Genomic DNA, 17,831 nt, shown 5'->3' with positions numbered 1-17,831 from the left:
CCCTACTTGGGCTGCCGAGTAATGCGCGGGGACCGGCCGGGGGGCGCGGGCCGAAACAACCCGCCAGGGAGCCCCGGGAGAGGCTCCGGGTGCCGCCGGACCCGCGCCTCCACCTGCGGCCGGTCACGGGGATGGGGCCGGGCGGCTGGGCCCCCTCAGACAACCGGCCGCGCCGCGGGCACCGCTCCTGGGCCGGACGGAGGGACGGGGGTCCCGGGACGTGTAGCGAGCCCCCCGCCGCCATTTCGCGCCCCGGCTGTGTGGAGGCGGTCAGGAGCCCGCGGGACGTTACTACCGACGGCGCCCCTCTCCCGGCCGGGGGTGATCCCGGGCTCCCTCCGCTCGCCCCGCAGGGCTCCAACCTGCCCGAAGCAGCACCAAGTGCGCGTCCAGCCCCGACCAGCGCCCGCGGAAGCCGGCGCCTACCTCCTGTCAAACTCGCCGGCCACCCCCAGGGAGAGGCAGGATGCCAGGAGCAGCCGCAGAGAGAGCTCCATGGCCGGTAGCGGAGACGCTCCCCACCGCCGCCCTCAAGGCGGGCCGCGGGGTCCGGCTGCGCTGCCACAGCTCCGAAGCGGCGGCGGCGGCGGCGAGCTCCCGTCCCTCTGCCCGCCCGCCGCGCTGCCGGGCGGAGGAGGCGCCGCACGGGGAGCGGCAGCACCGGCCGCCCCCAGCAGAGGCGCCCGCGGTCGAGCCTCCCGCCTTCCCGCTGAGGGTCACCCAGAGCTGCCGGCGCAGGAGGTGGTGGGGATGAGCCCCCGCTCCTGCCGACGCTGGCCGGGCGAAGCAGACCTGCGGTCTGAAGACACGAAGATGGGTGGGCTTTGTTCTTATAAGCGTTCGAGCTGGGACTTCTCGTCAAGTAGGGCGGCCACCCACTGCTCTCTGCGAGCAGTCCACAACCAAAGCCAAGAGCATTAAGATTTGGCTTTCCTGTGCCAACCAAACTTCCCCCAGAAAAAAGCTTTTCGAAATAATTACAAGGTGTATGTGTTTTTTCTGGCTCAAACACGTCTATTAATAGCTCTCAGATGTGTGACAAAAGGTGTCCCAAGCCTCTGTCCAAAAGAAAGAACCAACAAGTTTAAACATGACCTATACGCAGCGTGTAACGACACCCTCACACTGCTGCCAACAGTGACAACCACATCTGTACTCAACATGCGAACATACAGCAGTTACCTTTGTTTTATTTCTATGAACTACAGCTCTCGGGACTTACTGAGGGACACTTCTAACAACATCCTGTCACCAATTTAGTGTCAGAACTGCTTTGAGATCCCTCTGATTACAGACAGATGGGGCCACAACTTGAACTAGCACTGCATTTGATTTGTGCCTGTATCCAGGCTAAAGCTCACCAGCTGTACTTACAAGGGTCTAGCTCCAGCTTCGAAGCAGAAAACAAAGATCTTCTGGGTTGTGCTGTAGCGCAAAGCCAAAACCTTTAGGGAGCATCTGGATGCCAAACATAACTTCAGGCTTTAGATTTGAGCTGGTAGTTCTGTACAGAGCATTTTCCACCTTCAAAATGCTTCACGGATAATTCAAGTAACACAACTCAAAGGGAACTACTTTTTGCACAAGATACAAATAGTGCCAGCAAGCTTTTGAAAATCACAGCCTTTCCCAGAGTGGTTTTACCACTTTCTGCAGCAGAAAGACCCCTTCAATTCTCCTTCCCCTCTGTCACCTTTTCAGAACCATGCATTCCCCAAGCTTTCTGTCCACAGCCTCAACCAAGCACTTTTCAGAGAGAAAAACAACTGTTAAGAGCTCCAAGGTGCTGATTCTGCAAGGTGCTCATTACCTATGCTTAGATAACAAGCAAGCCCCCTCAGAGGTTTGCATCAAGGACCAAACCTGGTTCCCTTCATTCACATGAAAAGCTGATAGCCAAACAGTGAAGACAACCACAAAGTGGCATTTGGGAAAGACAAGAGAGCAGCTGGCTCAGGTTAGATTCCTGCTGAAATACAGAGCCAATTTCCAGCTCCTGACTGATTAATCACTTTTTTCCTACTGGTGAGTGTGATGTGGGATAACAGACCATGCAGAATGAAATCACTGTCAAGATTTTATGGGCAAAAGGGGAGAAATCCTGTCTGTGATAACCACAGGGGTTTCTTTCTGATAACAGCACCTGCCTGCATCTCCCCAGCTTGCAGGAAAAAAAAGTGTCCATAAATTATACCACAGCCAAGCTCAGGACAGGTGCCAAAACCAACATTTGAACGTTACTGTGAATTAAGGTCTAAGGCAACCTGACACTCTCCCTCTGATGTCCAAAAGGACATGTCATAAAATCAATCCCTTTCACAAAGCTGCAGTGGTCCTTATGTACACAGCAACTTTAAAGCATACACTGCTCCTTTAAAACATCCACACTTATAAATGATAGTAAGATTGTTTAATCTCTCCAGGCTGCACTCAGTATTTAAGATTTCCTCAGCAGCCTGTTTGGCACTCTTGTACATTAATACTTGTGCACTGGTTAGATGCGGTGCCTACCCCAATTATGATTGTCTGCTCTTGGTTAACTTCTGCCTTTACAATTTATTTTGGAACATCAGCCTGCAAAATCAGTTAAGCAGCCATTGAAAGATCACATATTGCACTTCCATGCTCATCTATGGGATTGAACATCCAGTCGTTTCTGAAATCAGTTATTTTAACAATGTTTATCAATGCTAGTGGTGTTTTCTTAATGAGGTAGTTTCTCATACCCAGGACACTACAAGGATTACTGAGTAAACTGGCAAAGAACCAAATCTCTTGACGAGTTAAAGGTGCACAAAGCTGTCTTCCATACCCCGGCGTTGTGGGGGTATGTATCAAGGTAACATATAGAAGACAGAGATGGAGAAGTTGTTGGAAATACTACTAGAAGCACTTTTGTGCCTTACATTTTGTGAAGCAGTATGAAAACCTGGCACATGTTGAAGCCACGACATGGGCTGAGCTGATGTTCAGCAAGACATTAGTAATAAAAGTCTAGCAGCTGCGCATCAAGCGCTTGGATGAATGACTACCACGTACCCAGCTCTCAAGCTGAGGATGGAGTGGAGCATGGGCAAAAAAACAAGCACCCAAGAAAGCTTTTTCAAAGACTGATGGGACAACTGGTTGCGTGTGACATGATAGTCAGGTTTTTAGCTGCAAATTAGCAACATTGAAGCAGAAACACAGAGGAAGACAGTATTTTGAACAATTCTGTACCCTTGTGTATGAAAATCAAAAAGCATGCAGCAATTGCAAGTAGGAAAGTAAATTTTGCCTGAAAAGTTGATTATTTTATGCAAGCATAGTGATCCTTTCCACCATGCTTATTTACTCTTCTCCATCCCTTCAATAATACCTTGTGCCAAAGAAGCCATACCATTAGCCATCTCTGACTTTCAGTCTCATGGATATATTTAGCTTGTGTTGAGACCCTTCAATGAAAAGCAAGACCTTAAGCTTGTCAAGATATTCTGTGTTGAGAGCAGAGGAAGAGTTTAAAACACTTGCAGTTGCCTGTGTCACTAGGAGAGTCCATTAGGTTCCAAATTATCTAGAATTTCCCAGGGCAAAAAGCCCTAGGTATATATTCTATTGCTGTATCCTGCCCTGTAAGTGATAAAGGCACATCTGACTACACACAAAACTGAATTTTGGTGATAAGGTAGCAGTGAAGAAGTGCTCTAAAGAGTGGGGATTACCAATTCTGCTTCAGGAACATAAAGATTGTGATGACAAGTGCTGCTTCTGGGATGGGGAGTGTGACAGAGCGATGCCTGGCACAGTACAGTTACACAGGAATGTGTTCAACATACTGCTCAGTTCCACATACCACTCGGCACAGTACACTTATTTTTCCAAAAGAACAATACAGAGCAGTGCTAAACTCCATTAAAGAATCAATATCATGAGCAACGTATGCAACTGTTCATACAAGTATCATCAACCAAAAAAACATGAAAAGAACAGGACACCAGTTTTGTTGAAATGAAGCTTACTTGTTTTCTCCAGTGAAATAAACCTTTTGTGCATGCATGGGATCTGTTCCTCTTTAACAGTAATACTTTTACTTCACTTGCAGTAGACTGCACCCAGTGGTCTTAGTATTTAAAACTTGAGCTGCAGAGCTAAATACAGATTTGTAATATACATTTTATGGCTACAACCATTCCTGTGGGGAAAAAAACAACAGAAAAAAAAAACCCTAGTTTCTGGAATACTCCCTGGTATCAACTGGACAGGCAATATTAAGAAAAAAAAAGAGCTGAAAAGGTACAAGTGGCAGATACGCCAGGCTGGCAGATAATGGTAGAGATGGTACATGATAAAATATGGCAGATATGACGGAAATCCCACAGAAACAACTATAAATTTGTCTTCATCTTTACACATACCTATGAATTGGACATAATCACACCAGTAAAACACGTTTCTGTGAGGGCAATCTACTGCCATTTAACTATTGAAAGAGGCATTAAATGAGTAACTTCTTCCAAGTCCACTTTTTTGATGTTAACTTCCTCCTCCTGGTCTTAAAACATTACAAATATTAATGAATTAAGTCCCCTATTCAGCAGAATCAGGAAATACTTTTTGTAACTCTCCCATTCACATAAGCAGAAATTAAGGAACAGAAGTATTTTCCCACAGATCAAATTATCTGTCATCAAATCAGAAACAGATCTCCTATTTTCCAATTTCATACTTAAACCACAAATTTATCCTTCCTCTCTTCTAAGTATTTCACCCTCACTGAGGCTAAGAAAGTTAACCACAAATACCACACAATTGCAAGTCTCTAAATCACACTATGATGTGTGTAAAAGACACTCGTACTTAATGGCATGCAAGATTCTATTCTGCATTAGCATTAATGATGCTACTGTAACATATATACTTCTTGCAAAATGGAATAGAAGAATCCAAGTCCAAATTATCCTCAAAACTTTCAATATCATTACTTTTCCCCTGCAGCTATTCAATCCTGCTTTTCCACCAATTTTATACCTGGCATATTTAAAAGTAGCATTTAGTGAGTAATATTACCTCTGTCATATGCTAAGTACCAATCTCAGTCACTCCCATGCTAATAAGAAAACTCTGAGGCATCAAGAAAATCCACCAATTCAATCAGCTAAATCAATCTTGGTACTCAACTTTCCTCTTAGTAAATCTACCTGAAAGAGAAAGAAAGTAATCAAAACTATCAGACACTGTAGTATCAAATTACCTTCTGCACAGATAAACACTGTTCTGTGGAAATACAAACTCAAAAGCTTCCATATGTTTTTTTCTGCATCAGGCATTCCAAATTAATTTGCCTTTACAGTATTTCTTTTCTACACATACTTAATACTTCTTTTAAAACTGTGACTAGCATTTGTGTTGAAGTCTCCTATATTTCATTACAGTGTAAAGAATTTACTTTCCTCTGTAAACAAATAATAATTTACCCTTCAAAGCTCAGTAAAATTTCCCTTCTGCATGTCTTTTAAACAGATTTCTAGCTGTCTATGCTACCACTTTCTGTACCAAAGGTATTTTGCATCAAGGGGATCAGAATGATAACCCCCAAATTTAACATTAGGGAGTAAGTCTACTTGGCCTCACTTGTAACACAATCACTGAATGCAGTAAAAGATGGTGATGACAGCACAGCCAACTTCAAAAAACAGTGCTAAACTCCATGCACTAATTCCAGCCTTGCACATCCTGCCCCTCTCCGTTATGCCAGCAATAAAAAAGATGCCAACTGCTGGAAAACATAGGCTTAAGGAATTTCTTTGTAGACAGGACTGGAGACTACACTGCACTGATCCCCATTTGCAGGCAGGCAGCGGGGTAGAACTGGGAAGAGTTCCTCATGTGAGTGAAATCTGCTTTCACAGACTGAGCAGAAAAACACGCATATGGCCTCTGACTCTGTCTGAAAAAGGGAGAAAGTTAGTTTTAGGAACCTCTTGAATTAATGACTGACAAACTGTTTTATGCAATCAGATTGTCAGCACTGAACAGAATGCCTCCAGTACACACTAGCATCCTTGTTACCTGCTCCAGGTTCCAGCCAGTTAGCTCTCAGCAGTCACTGCTCTAGTGTGCAAAAAGCCTTTGGGAAAGCTTCACAACAAACCAGCTAAGTTTGGTGAAAAACAGGGCTAAGTTTCCTAAGGAGCCTGGCTTAGTCATACTTCTGTAACAGTGTTGTAAGGTCCTGCTGTTCGAATAATATACTGAGTCCACTACAACTCCAATAGCTTTATGGCACGTTTTGCAGATAGCATTACAGCTCTTCATGTCCAGTTTTACATCGTGCAGCAAATGTCCGAGGCTGCCTCCTTTCCTCAGGAAACCAAGCACCTGAACACAAGAAAACCATTCTATGCATCATCAATACATTGTCACCAAAATCATTATCATCTCCACGATACATGCACACACACTTTGCAATCAGAGTCAAGAGACCAGAGCCGAGGCATAAGCAAGACATTTAGCCTGAGTGGAAATTACCAATGAAATGCTACTTACATGGCAACAAAATACACATAACTTGGCAACACTCAAAACCAACAATGCACTATGTTTGTCATGGAAAGAAAAGAAATGCATAAAAACCTTCTGTTCAACAGTATTAAAGGCTGATGACAGATTCTTTATTAAAGAAAAATGAAGCAAAAATCAAATCACCAGACTACTATCTACAACTAAAAGAAAATATGAAGAAATAAAACCAGGAAAAAAAAAAAAGCCACATATGTCATACAGTAGAAAAAAAGCTGTTAAGAATCAAAAAACCACAAATACGTGAGCTGAAACTGAACTTAAACTCATGCTTTCTGCTATAACTTATAACAAAAGAAAAAGGCAACATTAATGGAGGAAATCTCCACAAAGACACGCTCTTGACCACAGTTCTAACGTAAACTGATTTGAATCAAGCAGGTCAACTCTTTTGTGTATTACCTGAAAATCATTGAGCTTTACAAGAGTTTTCTTTTTCACGAGCCCAGATTGAAAGCTAGGACTTCTTGGGCTATGCAAGAATTTTAACATGCAAGAAACAGCCATAAGTCAGCCTGAAAAGTGATCAGAATTGTTTTTAGGACAAAAGCAGCAAATAATCTGGTGCAGCATGGATTCAATTGTGTCTGCTCATGAAAGACAGTCCTTACAGTAAGAAATAGCCTGGGAGATGCAGAACCAGAAGGAAATGATTTACAGTAGCCTAAGCTATCAGCCTTGACTATCACACAGTTTTTGTAACTTTGTTTTCCCTCATGCTTTGGGCTCATTGCCAATACCAGACGAAAAAAGAGTGGGTATACTGCTCATACTACCTACATAACTTATAATTTATAAATTATGACTTTCCAGAGAGAAATGATCAAGCACTACCTTAACCTGATCCTGCAGACTTTTCTTTTTTCATACTGAACCTGAATTGCTACATAAATTCTGGCAAAGATGGAATAAATTAGCTCAAAATATATAAATCACTCCGGGTCCTGATTTTCCCTGTTTCCTTTGATTTCAGGTGCTGTAACTTTACTTGCCTGAGCTGAGCTACATCTGTGTAATGAGACGGATCCTCTAGTAGTGGTTGTTGATAAATTGACATAGAACTACTTACACAAATGAATTTAAATTGCTGTTCTCAAGAGGAAAATGGGCATGTCTGACTGAATTCCTTATTTAATTTCCATCTTGTTTTGACATATAGAAAATTCTTAGTATGTTCTGAGATGCCAAGGGGAACTAGTAGGCAGGAAAACCTACTATGGATGGTCTAAGGGAGAGTTTTTACATAGTTGGTATTGCTGACTCGGCTCCTCTGTTCAATTCTGCATAACTGCAACCTCTGACAGAACTTTCAGAACGTAGAGCATGGACATGGAGTATGGACAGCTGATTATTTCTATCACTGTTTCACAGAATCAAAGAATGGTTGAGGTTGGAAGGGATCTCTGTAGGTCATGTGGTCTAACCCCCTGTTCAAGCTGGGTCACCTACAGCTGGTTGCCCAGGACCATGTTCAGGCAGCTTCTGCATATCCAGGGAGACTCCACAAAATCTCTTGGCAATCCACACCAGTGCTCAGCCACCTTCGCAGTGAAAAAGCATTCCTGATGTTCAGATGGTTCTCCTGTTTGTGTCCATTACCTCTTGTCACTGGACACCACTGAAAGCACCTGGCTCCATCTTATCTACACCTTCCTATCAGACACTTGTCCACACTGATGAAATTCTCTCCAAGCCTTCTCTTCTTCAGGCTGAATGGTTCCAGCTTTTCTTCACAGAATAGTTGCTCTTGCCCCTTATTCACGTTAGTACCTCTTTGCTGGACTGTCTCCAGTAGCTTTCTCTCTCGCACTGGAAAGCTCAGAACTGGACACAGCACTCCAAGTATTGCCTTAACAGTGCTGAGGGGAATGATTACCTCCTTTTACCTGCTGGCAACAATCCTAATGCAGCCCAGGATGCCAGCAGCTGCAAGAGGACATTGCTGGTCCGTATCAAACTTGGTGTCCACCAGGACTCCCTGGCTCTTTATGCACAGCTGCCTTCCAGCCACATGTCAGCATGGGGCTGTTCCTCCCCAGATGCAGGTCTTTGTTGAACTGCATGAGGTTCTTGTCAGCTCATTGCTCCATCCTGTCACAGTCCTTCTGGATGGCAGCATGACCCTCTGGCGTATCAGTCACTCCTACCAGTTTGTGTCATCAGTAAACTTTGCTGAGGGTACACTAGGACCATCACTAATGAAGATGTTAAACAGAACTGGACCCAGTACTGACCTGTGTGGAATAATTTATATCAATAAAGTTTTCACCAAACACAAAAAGATCTCATAGAAGTATTGTGTAGTAACAGTTTAATAGAGCACACAAGTGGTATGATTGCACAGGTAGCTGCTTGTGAGCCTTGCAGTGCCTTTCAGCATTAAAGATTTTGTTTGTGGTTTTCATTAGGTAGGATCTGAGAGACTGAAACATGCATGAAAATCACATCTTCAGAATACATTCTGAGAGACAAGAGGAAGGAAAAGATTTAAGATGGGTTTAAGTGCTCAGTATAAAGGAAATGAAGCAGTTTTGGGATTATCTACCAGTTTTGGTAGACAGTTACTGTTCTTCCATGTTCTACTAAAATAATGCAGTAACATTCAATTTTAATTTATACAATTCTCTTCTTGAAGCTGTATGTTCAGATATGGTACGTAAATCCAAACAACACTTCTAAACACTTCTGTGGGCTTTCATAGCTACCTTTTGAGAGAAGACAAGAAATTTGGGATTCTGCTTTAAAATGCAATTTAACCCATGCCTGCATTGGTGAAATAAATCAGAATTCTCCTGAACTCTGATTTTCATAATGTAGAGAAATACAATAGCTCTAGCTGAGATAGACTGGGAGCACCAGACTAGAAGCTTCTTCCATTAGTAATGAAGATACTCTGCAGAAGGAAAAGTGACAAAATTTCAGGAATAGAAAACAAACTGTAACATCTAGCATGAAAGGAGAGGGGAAACCTAAGAATGAGACCAGAGCAACTCTGCTGACAATTAAAAAAAATAGTTGGCAGCCATGAAAATGTTCTAGGACAAATGAAAACCAGTCCAAATTTTAAAGGGCTCTGTAGAGCTTTAAATAGCAGAATCCACAAGTGAAAGAATTAATGGCAGAATTAACAAACAGTTGTATGGACCTACAGAAGATGCAACTAGGGCAAAGAGACAAAAGTTGGTTCATGTCACATTTCAGAAAGTCCATTTTATTCTTCTCTTTTTAGTTCTAACACATAAATAACCATGACTGATAGCTAATGCTTGGTCAAGTAGGGGAAGCATTTGATTTGAAAAAGACAGACAGGGGAATGTCTATAAAAAGCTGTCTTCTTTCAAGAAAAACAGCCTGAACTACTCTAAAATATTTTGCAGTAATCTGAATAGTGTAAAAATTGCACCTTTAAATTGACAAACTGTCAGGTCTCAAAAAGACAGAGGGAAGCTATCCGGATGAATGAGGTGTCATTTTTCCTTTGAGTGCAGTTAAAGAATGTCAGTTGCCCATCAGAAAATTACGCTGTCAAGCTTGCATAGTACTCAGTTTCTACTTTTATGGAAGCTATAATTAATGAACATTTAAGGAAAAAGGAATACACTTTAAATATGTTAAAACAGGAAGCTATCAAAGTCCACTGGAAGTGTCAGGTTTATACTGTAAATTACATTGAAGATGCTCATCTCTGATTCCTGGCTCCCAGAAGCTTAAGATTTTGGGATTCAAACCAAACAACCAATTGAAACCAAACCTAGCTGCATTGAACTTGCTACCTCATTTAGTTTATGAATCATTTACCCAACATGAATATAATTTGTAAAATGAATAAAAAGTGAGGTGTGCACACATGTAGGGCAACTCTCCATATTACGTGCAACCCTAAAGAACACTGCATCAGTGTGCATTAGGGATGTATTTCATTAAGCTGATGGGTCATAGAAATTCCTACAGATTCCTCCTGTATGTCAAAACCTGATTGATTTTCTTATTCTTCACACAGTGACAGCAGGGTTTGAAGTATACTTAGAATTAAACTAGTCCCTCCTGGCATTTACTGCTTTTACTCATTGCTTCCTGTTTGGCTTCATGGCTGTTGACTTCAGCTTTCACTTTCATGGTTCAAACCAGAAAATTAAGGAATAAAGAAGTATTTTCTATTATTTCTCAATGTGCAGAAGGTGCATACAATTAGGAGAGACAGCACTCGCAGAAAACCTTTATGTAAGGTAGACTTGGTCACTGGGGCATAAGGTGTTACTGTTCAAACACAGCTTGAGAGCAGCAGCTAAAAACTCTCTTACAGCTTTCTTCTCAAGACAAAGGCAGATATTAAGTCACCGCAATTCTGTACATGTATGCCTACATTTTCATGCTTAGAAAATGACCTTCAGAAAGACACTAACTTCAGGATGAGACCCACAAGACTATCCTGAAAAGGATAGTAGACACAGAATGTGTTGTGTTGTCCTCAGAACATGAATGTTCCTACTGCTTTTAAGCATGGTAGGTGCTAACAGCAAATTAATTAGATGACTTACGTCTGTCAGGTTGACCGTATACTTGTCAATAGTACTTATTCTTGTAACAGTAGCTCTTGTATATACCTATAACATACAGATATCCTGCTAATGGAAGATTATCAAGAGCTAAAACCAACTGCAGTTGCAAATTCTCTCAGTATTATTCAGCTGGAACATGTTTTACTTTAGAGGGCTTTTTGGTATTTATTACAAAGCATATCAAAGCAATCCAATTGTACTAAAGACTCACAAACTAACTGAGGGTTTCGAATTGCATAATTGCTTTAAATCACTTAAAAAAGAATTTTCATTTTCCAGAATCCTCCTTTGAACATGAAATGTTACTCCAGCATGGACAAGGTATCTATTTATAACCAAATGTTTGTGCGTAATGGTCAAAAGCAAAAAAAAGGAACTGAATGTTTATTTTAATCTTGATTTTCATCCAATACCTTGTATAATTTATCCTGAATTCTACTGCCCTATATATAAGCCCTGCAAATATGACAACTGAGAGAAAAATCTATTTGCTAGAGCTTTTTTCCTCCACTTCTTCCAAAGTAAAGAGATTCTTGTGGTCAAATTACTTAATGAAAAGAATTCAATGTGTCAGCAATCATCCCAACAAAGAAAACATCTCCATTTACAGCATTGTTTAACTATTTCTATAGTTGGTGACCACATTAAATGGGTATTTGCATGGGAAAACGCCAGATGAATAAAAACAACCTTCATGGGTGCCAAATATTAGCTGCTTTACAGAATTAGCTAAAAGCATGCAAAAGCAATGTGTGAAGTTACACACACCTACTATAACTATTGACCTCTCAGGCAACATCCCTAGTCTACAGTTGATGTGCATTTGTTTAAGAAAGCAAGGTCGATAAAACACACCAGTAGTTATTACCAGTTCATTATGTCATTATCCAAACTTATACTGAACCACAGCAATATATATGTATTATAGCTTAGCAGTTTCAGCACAGCAGGGGCATGAAAATGAGTGTCTAAAGAAATCTATGGTTTACGCTGAAGTACATGAAAATAATGTTAGCTGGACAAAAACTGTAATAACTAGAAGCTGAACAGCCTTTTAGTAGTTAAAGATCAAAATTAACTCTTATTCAATTTTATTAAGTCAGCCACTGCAGCCATCAATTAAAGGAAGGCATCTGGGATTTGCAACAGTGGATCAGAATATTGATTCTCCTGGTTGCCAACAGCCCTCCAGACTGGAGGCCTCTGAGAAAGGAGAGACAATGTTTTAATGAACAGGAGTTGGCTCGAAGTTCTTGGACTAAGTTTTAAAACATGAGGCTTCCAGCCTCCATGATCCTTCCTGGTCATTTTAAAAACTTCTCATTAAAACCCCAGTTTAAAACCTGGCAGAGTAATAGCTTGTCATGGAGAATTCCACCAGCTAAATACAGATGCCACAAAGAAACATGCATATTATAAACAGGATGAATTACCTTTAAATTTGCAAACTTATTGGCACCCCCAGAGTCAATTATGTTATTCCAGGCCACCACTTTTGTATTTTCTCTGCAAAGTAACAGGATATTTTGTATACAAGCTATTAAAATCATAATTTTCTTCACCTTACATTTGTGGTTTGGTATGTATTTTTATACAGACTGAATGCAACCAAATAGTAGGTCAGCTTGTTTCAAGAAAACGTATAAGCAGCTCTTACATTTATAAATTCAAATAGCCATAGACAACCCAGAATTGGTCCACAGCAGATGAAAAATGTCCCTACAAACATATGGGGGTTAAGAAAAAGAAACTGCTAGAGGGAGTGAGTTCCACAGCTGGAGTATCTCAAATAACCATCCTCCATGCAACTAACCCTTCCATCTCCACATTTACACCCCACTGCGTCCATCCACATGCCTGCACCGAAAGCACCCCAGCTGTCTTGAAAATATTAGGCTAAACCATCTGATAAAAGTCAGATGTTCCTTGGTGGAGTAGTTAGTATGGCTTTTTTTTTTTTCAAACAAGTTAATTTAGAGTTAATTTTAGACTTGTTCATGTTTATTTTATAGGCAAGAAAACTTAGCTATTTCCTCCATGCTTAGCATTTCCCATCATACCATAGCCCCAACATGCTCCCCTCTGAGAAAGGAGAGACTTCGGGTGTGTTGGAACAGCAATGACCTGGGTTGGAAAACTAGCACTGGGAGAAGGGAAAGCAAGAAAAATGAGAGCTATAACAACACACTAATAGAAAGTTAAATAAAATCACTTAAGACTGACAGAAATATAAGAATTTTAATGTGAACTAATGTTTTTGATGAATTAAAGTACACAAAATATTAAAACAGTTCGTGAAATTACACTTCGGCTTTGTCATATTAAGGGAACACAGGTAAGAAGCACAAATGCCTTTTTTTCCTGTATGATGTATCTAATTCTTTCACAACTAGCAATGGCTTATCCAGGTGTCATGACTATGTAACTGTATAACACAATTACTGACATTACTTTAGTTCTCACATATGGAAGTTTTTTCTGACTCCAACATTCATTTAATTGTACCCTGATTCTGAAGGCAGTCAAAACAGAGTTTTCTTTTCTAAGCTTCAAGAAATGTAACTCAATCCTCACCAATACATAAATACCATACTGGGTACTGGTGCTGATGAACGGTTTCCAAACTCAGAAAGACATCCATTGAAAATAAAGGGGGGTAATTAAAAAAACCCAAACAAATGGTATTAGCAGTAATATGATCAGCAATAAATTATTTCTGTACTTCCTGTGAACTAACCAAACCGTAAGTGGCAGAGAAGTGTTTAGGTACAGCAGATCCAAAAAACTGAAAGCATCTGTGTGTTTTGTACTGTACTGGGCACATGGTGGCACACCTTCTGGGCTACCACTGCATTGTTACACTTTGGTAATTACATACCCCATGACTCATCTCACTTCCATGTTTGCTCCACTCAGCAACTACCAGCTGTACTCCCCTGGGAAAGTCCAAAGAGCTCACCCCAGGTATTTCTTTTTCTATCTCTGCATTGCATATCTATTTTCCATTCTGCTGCAGGCATGTCTACCATAGGGAGCTAGAGAAGATTTCTGCCATTGCTCAAGTCCAATATAGAACAGTTCAAGAGCTTTTCATCAGCTCACAACTCCAATATGGTATGACAGGTTCTATTAGCCAAAGCTCACTCAACCTCTCAAAAGGTCAATTTGACACCCCCAAAAAATTTGTATTTGAAGCTAATGCAGATGTTTTTAAAAAAGAAGCCTCTTAAAACTTTTCAAATACCCACAAGCAATGGAGTCTAAAAATGATGTTTCATGTGTTTGAAAGTCAGTGCATGAAAACTTGTTGTCTTCAGTGTCATGGAGATCTTGCCATCTTAAGGGCAGCCTGAATAAGCGTATCCTGAATAAGTGCTCTTCTAATTCGTAAAGCTCAAGGCAAATCTTTCACTCAGGGAAGACTATCACAAGGAAAGCAACATTAAAGCTGATGAAGCGATATAGGCACATTTCAATTCACATAACAGGTTCATATTTTTCAATCATATTGGAACATGTCTTTGGGGTTTTTGTGGATTTTGCTTGGTTTTCTTTAATAAAAGATTAGCACTAAAATTAGTTATCGTATTCAATATTAGTAAAACTAGCACTTAGCAAACCTGTTTCAAGGACTCCATCAGAGCTGATGCTGTGTAAACTTATGAAAGATCAGTAACAATCAAATAAAATATAGTCTGAATGGAAGAAAGCATAGAATTAGTCAGTAATTTAACTCCTAGAATCAATGATTACTTAATTAACAAGAATACTAAAATAATACCTCTCACTTTCCATAAAATGAACAATTCTGCTAGCACCTTAAAAAAAAACCAAAACAAAGCAACTCAAACTATGCAAAGAATTCAAATATGGAAGTAAAATAATTTCAAATTACAAGTTAGGAAATATACCACTTGACACATAAAAAATTTAAAAACTGTTCTGTTTTCACTGAGAAAATACCAGAGTGATTTATTATAAAGCTACCCTAAACACTCTTCCTTACCCATAAGGCATTATCGGGGGAAATTTGAGAATACAGCCATTTTCTTAAATTCACTTTGAGGAGAAGAATGCAAACCAGAACACTTAATTAATCATTTTATTTCTGAGTAAATAAAAGCTACAAGCAAAGAGAAATTTTGTTTGGTTCTAGTTTTAATGTTTGTATGTAATCTTAATATTATTATCTCAGAAAATTGAATTTCTTTTAATGACAGTTGTACTAAACTGAAACATGCTAAGGACAAGCTACTGAACTGAAACCCTGATAGCCAGGTAGTTTCAGTGCAAGTCCGAGCATGGAAAGGTCTGAGGTTTTCTTCATTCTATTAAAGAGACAGGTAAGCAATGTTTTTGATAGCAGACATATAGGCAGGTACCTGTATGATATCTAGATCTTCCCTTAAAAAAGGAAAAAAAATAGTAATAAAATCACAGGAACTTGGACTGAGATTGTCCATCAGAAGTTTGTTACAACAGGCAAATGCTCCCAGGCAAAAATACCTGAAGTAGTACTTGTCCTAGGAAGACAGCTATTTGAAAAGACGTTTCTACTTATTATCCTTGCCCTTTCAAAGGACAGATCCACCAGGTAGCTGAAAGTCAAGTAATAATCAGAAACAGATAAGATTAGTCTAAGATTTATGGCATCTCTATGAATGAGGAATTTTATACGTGTCTTTGTGAGAACAATCAATAGATTGGTTTAGCAGAGTAATACTAACAGCTCTAACTTTTTCTACTAAGATCAAGACAAAGGAAAATCAGGGGACAATGTACCTACTAGAAGCCTCTCTTGTAGATTACTACCCCTTCCTAAATATGGCAGTACTTAAGCCTCTTAAAATAGGCGTGAGGAAGCAGATAATTAACACAGTAAAGGCAAAAATAAAAGATCTATGGTACGCCCTGGTGACTAACACACAGAAGAGCTCAGTTCAGTTTGGTCATTTGTTTCCTGTTACTTTTTTCCAGTATTACTGGCTAGAAGGATAATACAAAGGCAGACTGGCAAGACCACAGAAAATCATGACTGTGTTAGGACATTTTGTTCATCATACAGCTGGTGCAGTGGGGCCAGACACATAAAACAATAATAGTATTTAGGTCTGCATCTGGGACATCAAGCTAGCTCCTTGCATAACAAACTACTAGAAAAACAACAACAGTTGTTCACTTACCAGAACCACAATGTCTAGTCACCTTGTTCAGGGAATTCCAGGCTCTATTAGTTCCACACCATTTATGTATATGGAAACATTTAACAAATTAACATACCTAAAAATTACTATAATTGAGGTCACATTTCTAGAGAGAAATACATGGCACAGAGTGGCAATTTAATCTATGGTCACTTAGCTATTATCAGCTATTGAAATACTTTCTCCTTTTTATGCTTTTTTCATCTCCTTTTCTTTAATTTTCAACAAACATCAGTTTATCTCACTTATAGTTTGGGCTTTACTATTCATTGTAAGGTAACTCTGTCCTTAGACAAGAGGAAGATTCTGTTCTCCCAAGAAGAAACCTGAGCAAGCTGATGCCACATGTGACAAGGTCACAAAGCAGTATTACAAACGGGATGCAGTCTCACTATCCCGTAAGGTATCAAGATGATAGATATTATGAGATGCCATCAAAATATGTCTGGAGCACAGCATTTTGAAAATACTTACTGTAAATAGTATCAAAGCTTGCATCAGATGTCTCACCTTGATGGGTTCTTTCTTCAGCACAAAATGGTAATGAAGGGACATTTTCTCACTCCAGATGTAGTATCTGGAGTTCTAAAGAAAGTAATTTAACATGAATAATGTTCAGACTTGACACACTGCTGAAAACTGACATCTTTGGGCAAGTATGACAGAAAATCTCGGAGGCAACTCGTATTGCCGTATCCCTTGTATTTACTATGTATTTTTCCAACCCCAGTTATTCCTGTAACTATAGAAAGCTGCAGAAAAAGTAATCACTATATACCAAAGAACTCAGGCTAAAGGTATTAATCCATACCTACCTGCTAACATTTGCGCTTCCAGGTAAGTTGAAGTTTCCTTCAGTCTTCGCATTAAAACACACCCAAGTATTTAGATCTTTTACAGATGTAAGTTTCATGAAGAATAAATTATTTCAGGAACCTTTTCTTCTGCTTGCCACATGCTCACAATGACCAAAATTCAGATATATTTAAATTAAAACAAGTCAGAATTCATAAATGAATCAAATCCATAAACATGCAGTAAAATCTCATTAGGAGCTATTTTCCACTGTGCTAGCGTCAACAGATGATTTTAAATTAGGGTAGAACACTGCCTACTAATCAGAGCACAGAACATTTATTTTCACTGTACAGTACCATGACTGTGTTTGAGCTTTTCAAACTGTTGCACAACTGCAGTTTTGTTCAAATTCTAAACTGAATATAAAATCAATGAAGGTGATGTACACAGACACATGAACTGTCCTTAAAAATTTCTTCTGGCAGCAAGGCTCTTAAGAATGGGAAGCTATACACTTTGTTTGGCAGAGGCAGCAGTGAAGTATCCATTCACTGACATCCTCACTAGCTCAATAGATAATTATGGGTTTGCTTTCTTTAATTAAACACACTTTCCAATGCCTTGTTACAGAATACATGTGTAATACTTAAAGATAATTTTTAAGTCTTTTTAAAAAGATTGGTTAGAATACAATAAGCAGAACAATGCCCAA

General features: G+C 39.9%; 1 protein-coding gene across 5 annotated transcripts in view; it reads right to left on the bottom strand.

The window, feature by feature from the left end:
• NPNT (nephronectin) overlaps window positions 1-658 on the bottom strand; it is a 47,403-nt gene extending 46,745 nt beyond the window's left edge. For all 5 annotated transcript variants that reach the window (XM_061359429.1, XM_061359433.1, XM_061359431.1 and 2 more), the window contains exon 1: window positions 427-658. In XM_061359429.1, the coding sequence (XP_061215413.1) occupies window positions 427-497 (71 nt within the window). In that variant the 5' untranslated portion in view covers window positions 498-658. The remainder of the gene's footprint in view (window positions 1-426) is intronic.
• Window positions 659-17,831: the final 17,173 nt, after the last annotated feature.

The sequence above is a fragment of the Neopsephotus bourkii genome, unplaced genomic scaffold (genome assembly GCF_033783945.1).
Source record: "Neopsephotus bourkii isolate Nb327-2 ecotype Australia unplaced genomic scaffold, CSIRO-AGI_Nbou_v1 NB_977, whole genome shotgun sequence".
Lineage (NCBI taxonomy): Eukaryota > Metazoa > Chordata > Aves > Psittaciformes > Psittacidae > Neopsephotus > Neopsephotus bourkii.
This window is presented reverse-complemented; position numbering and strand designations above follow the sequence as displayed.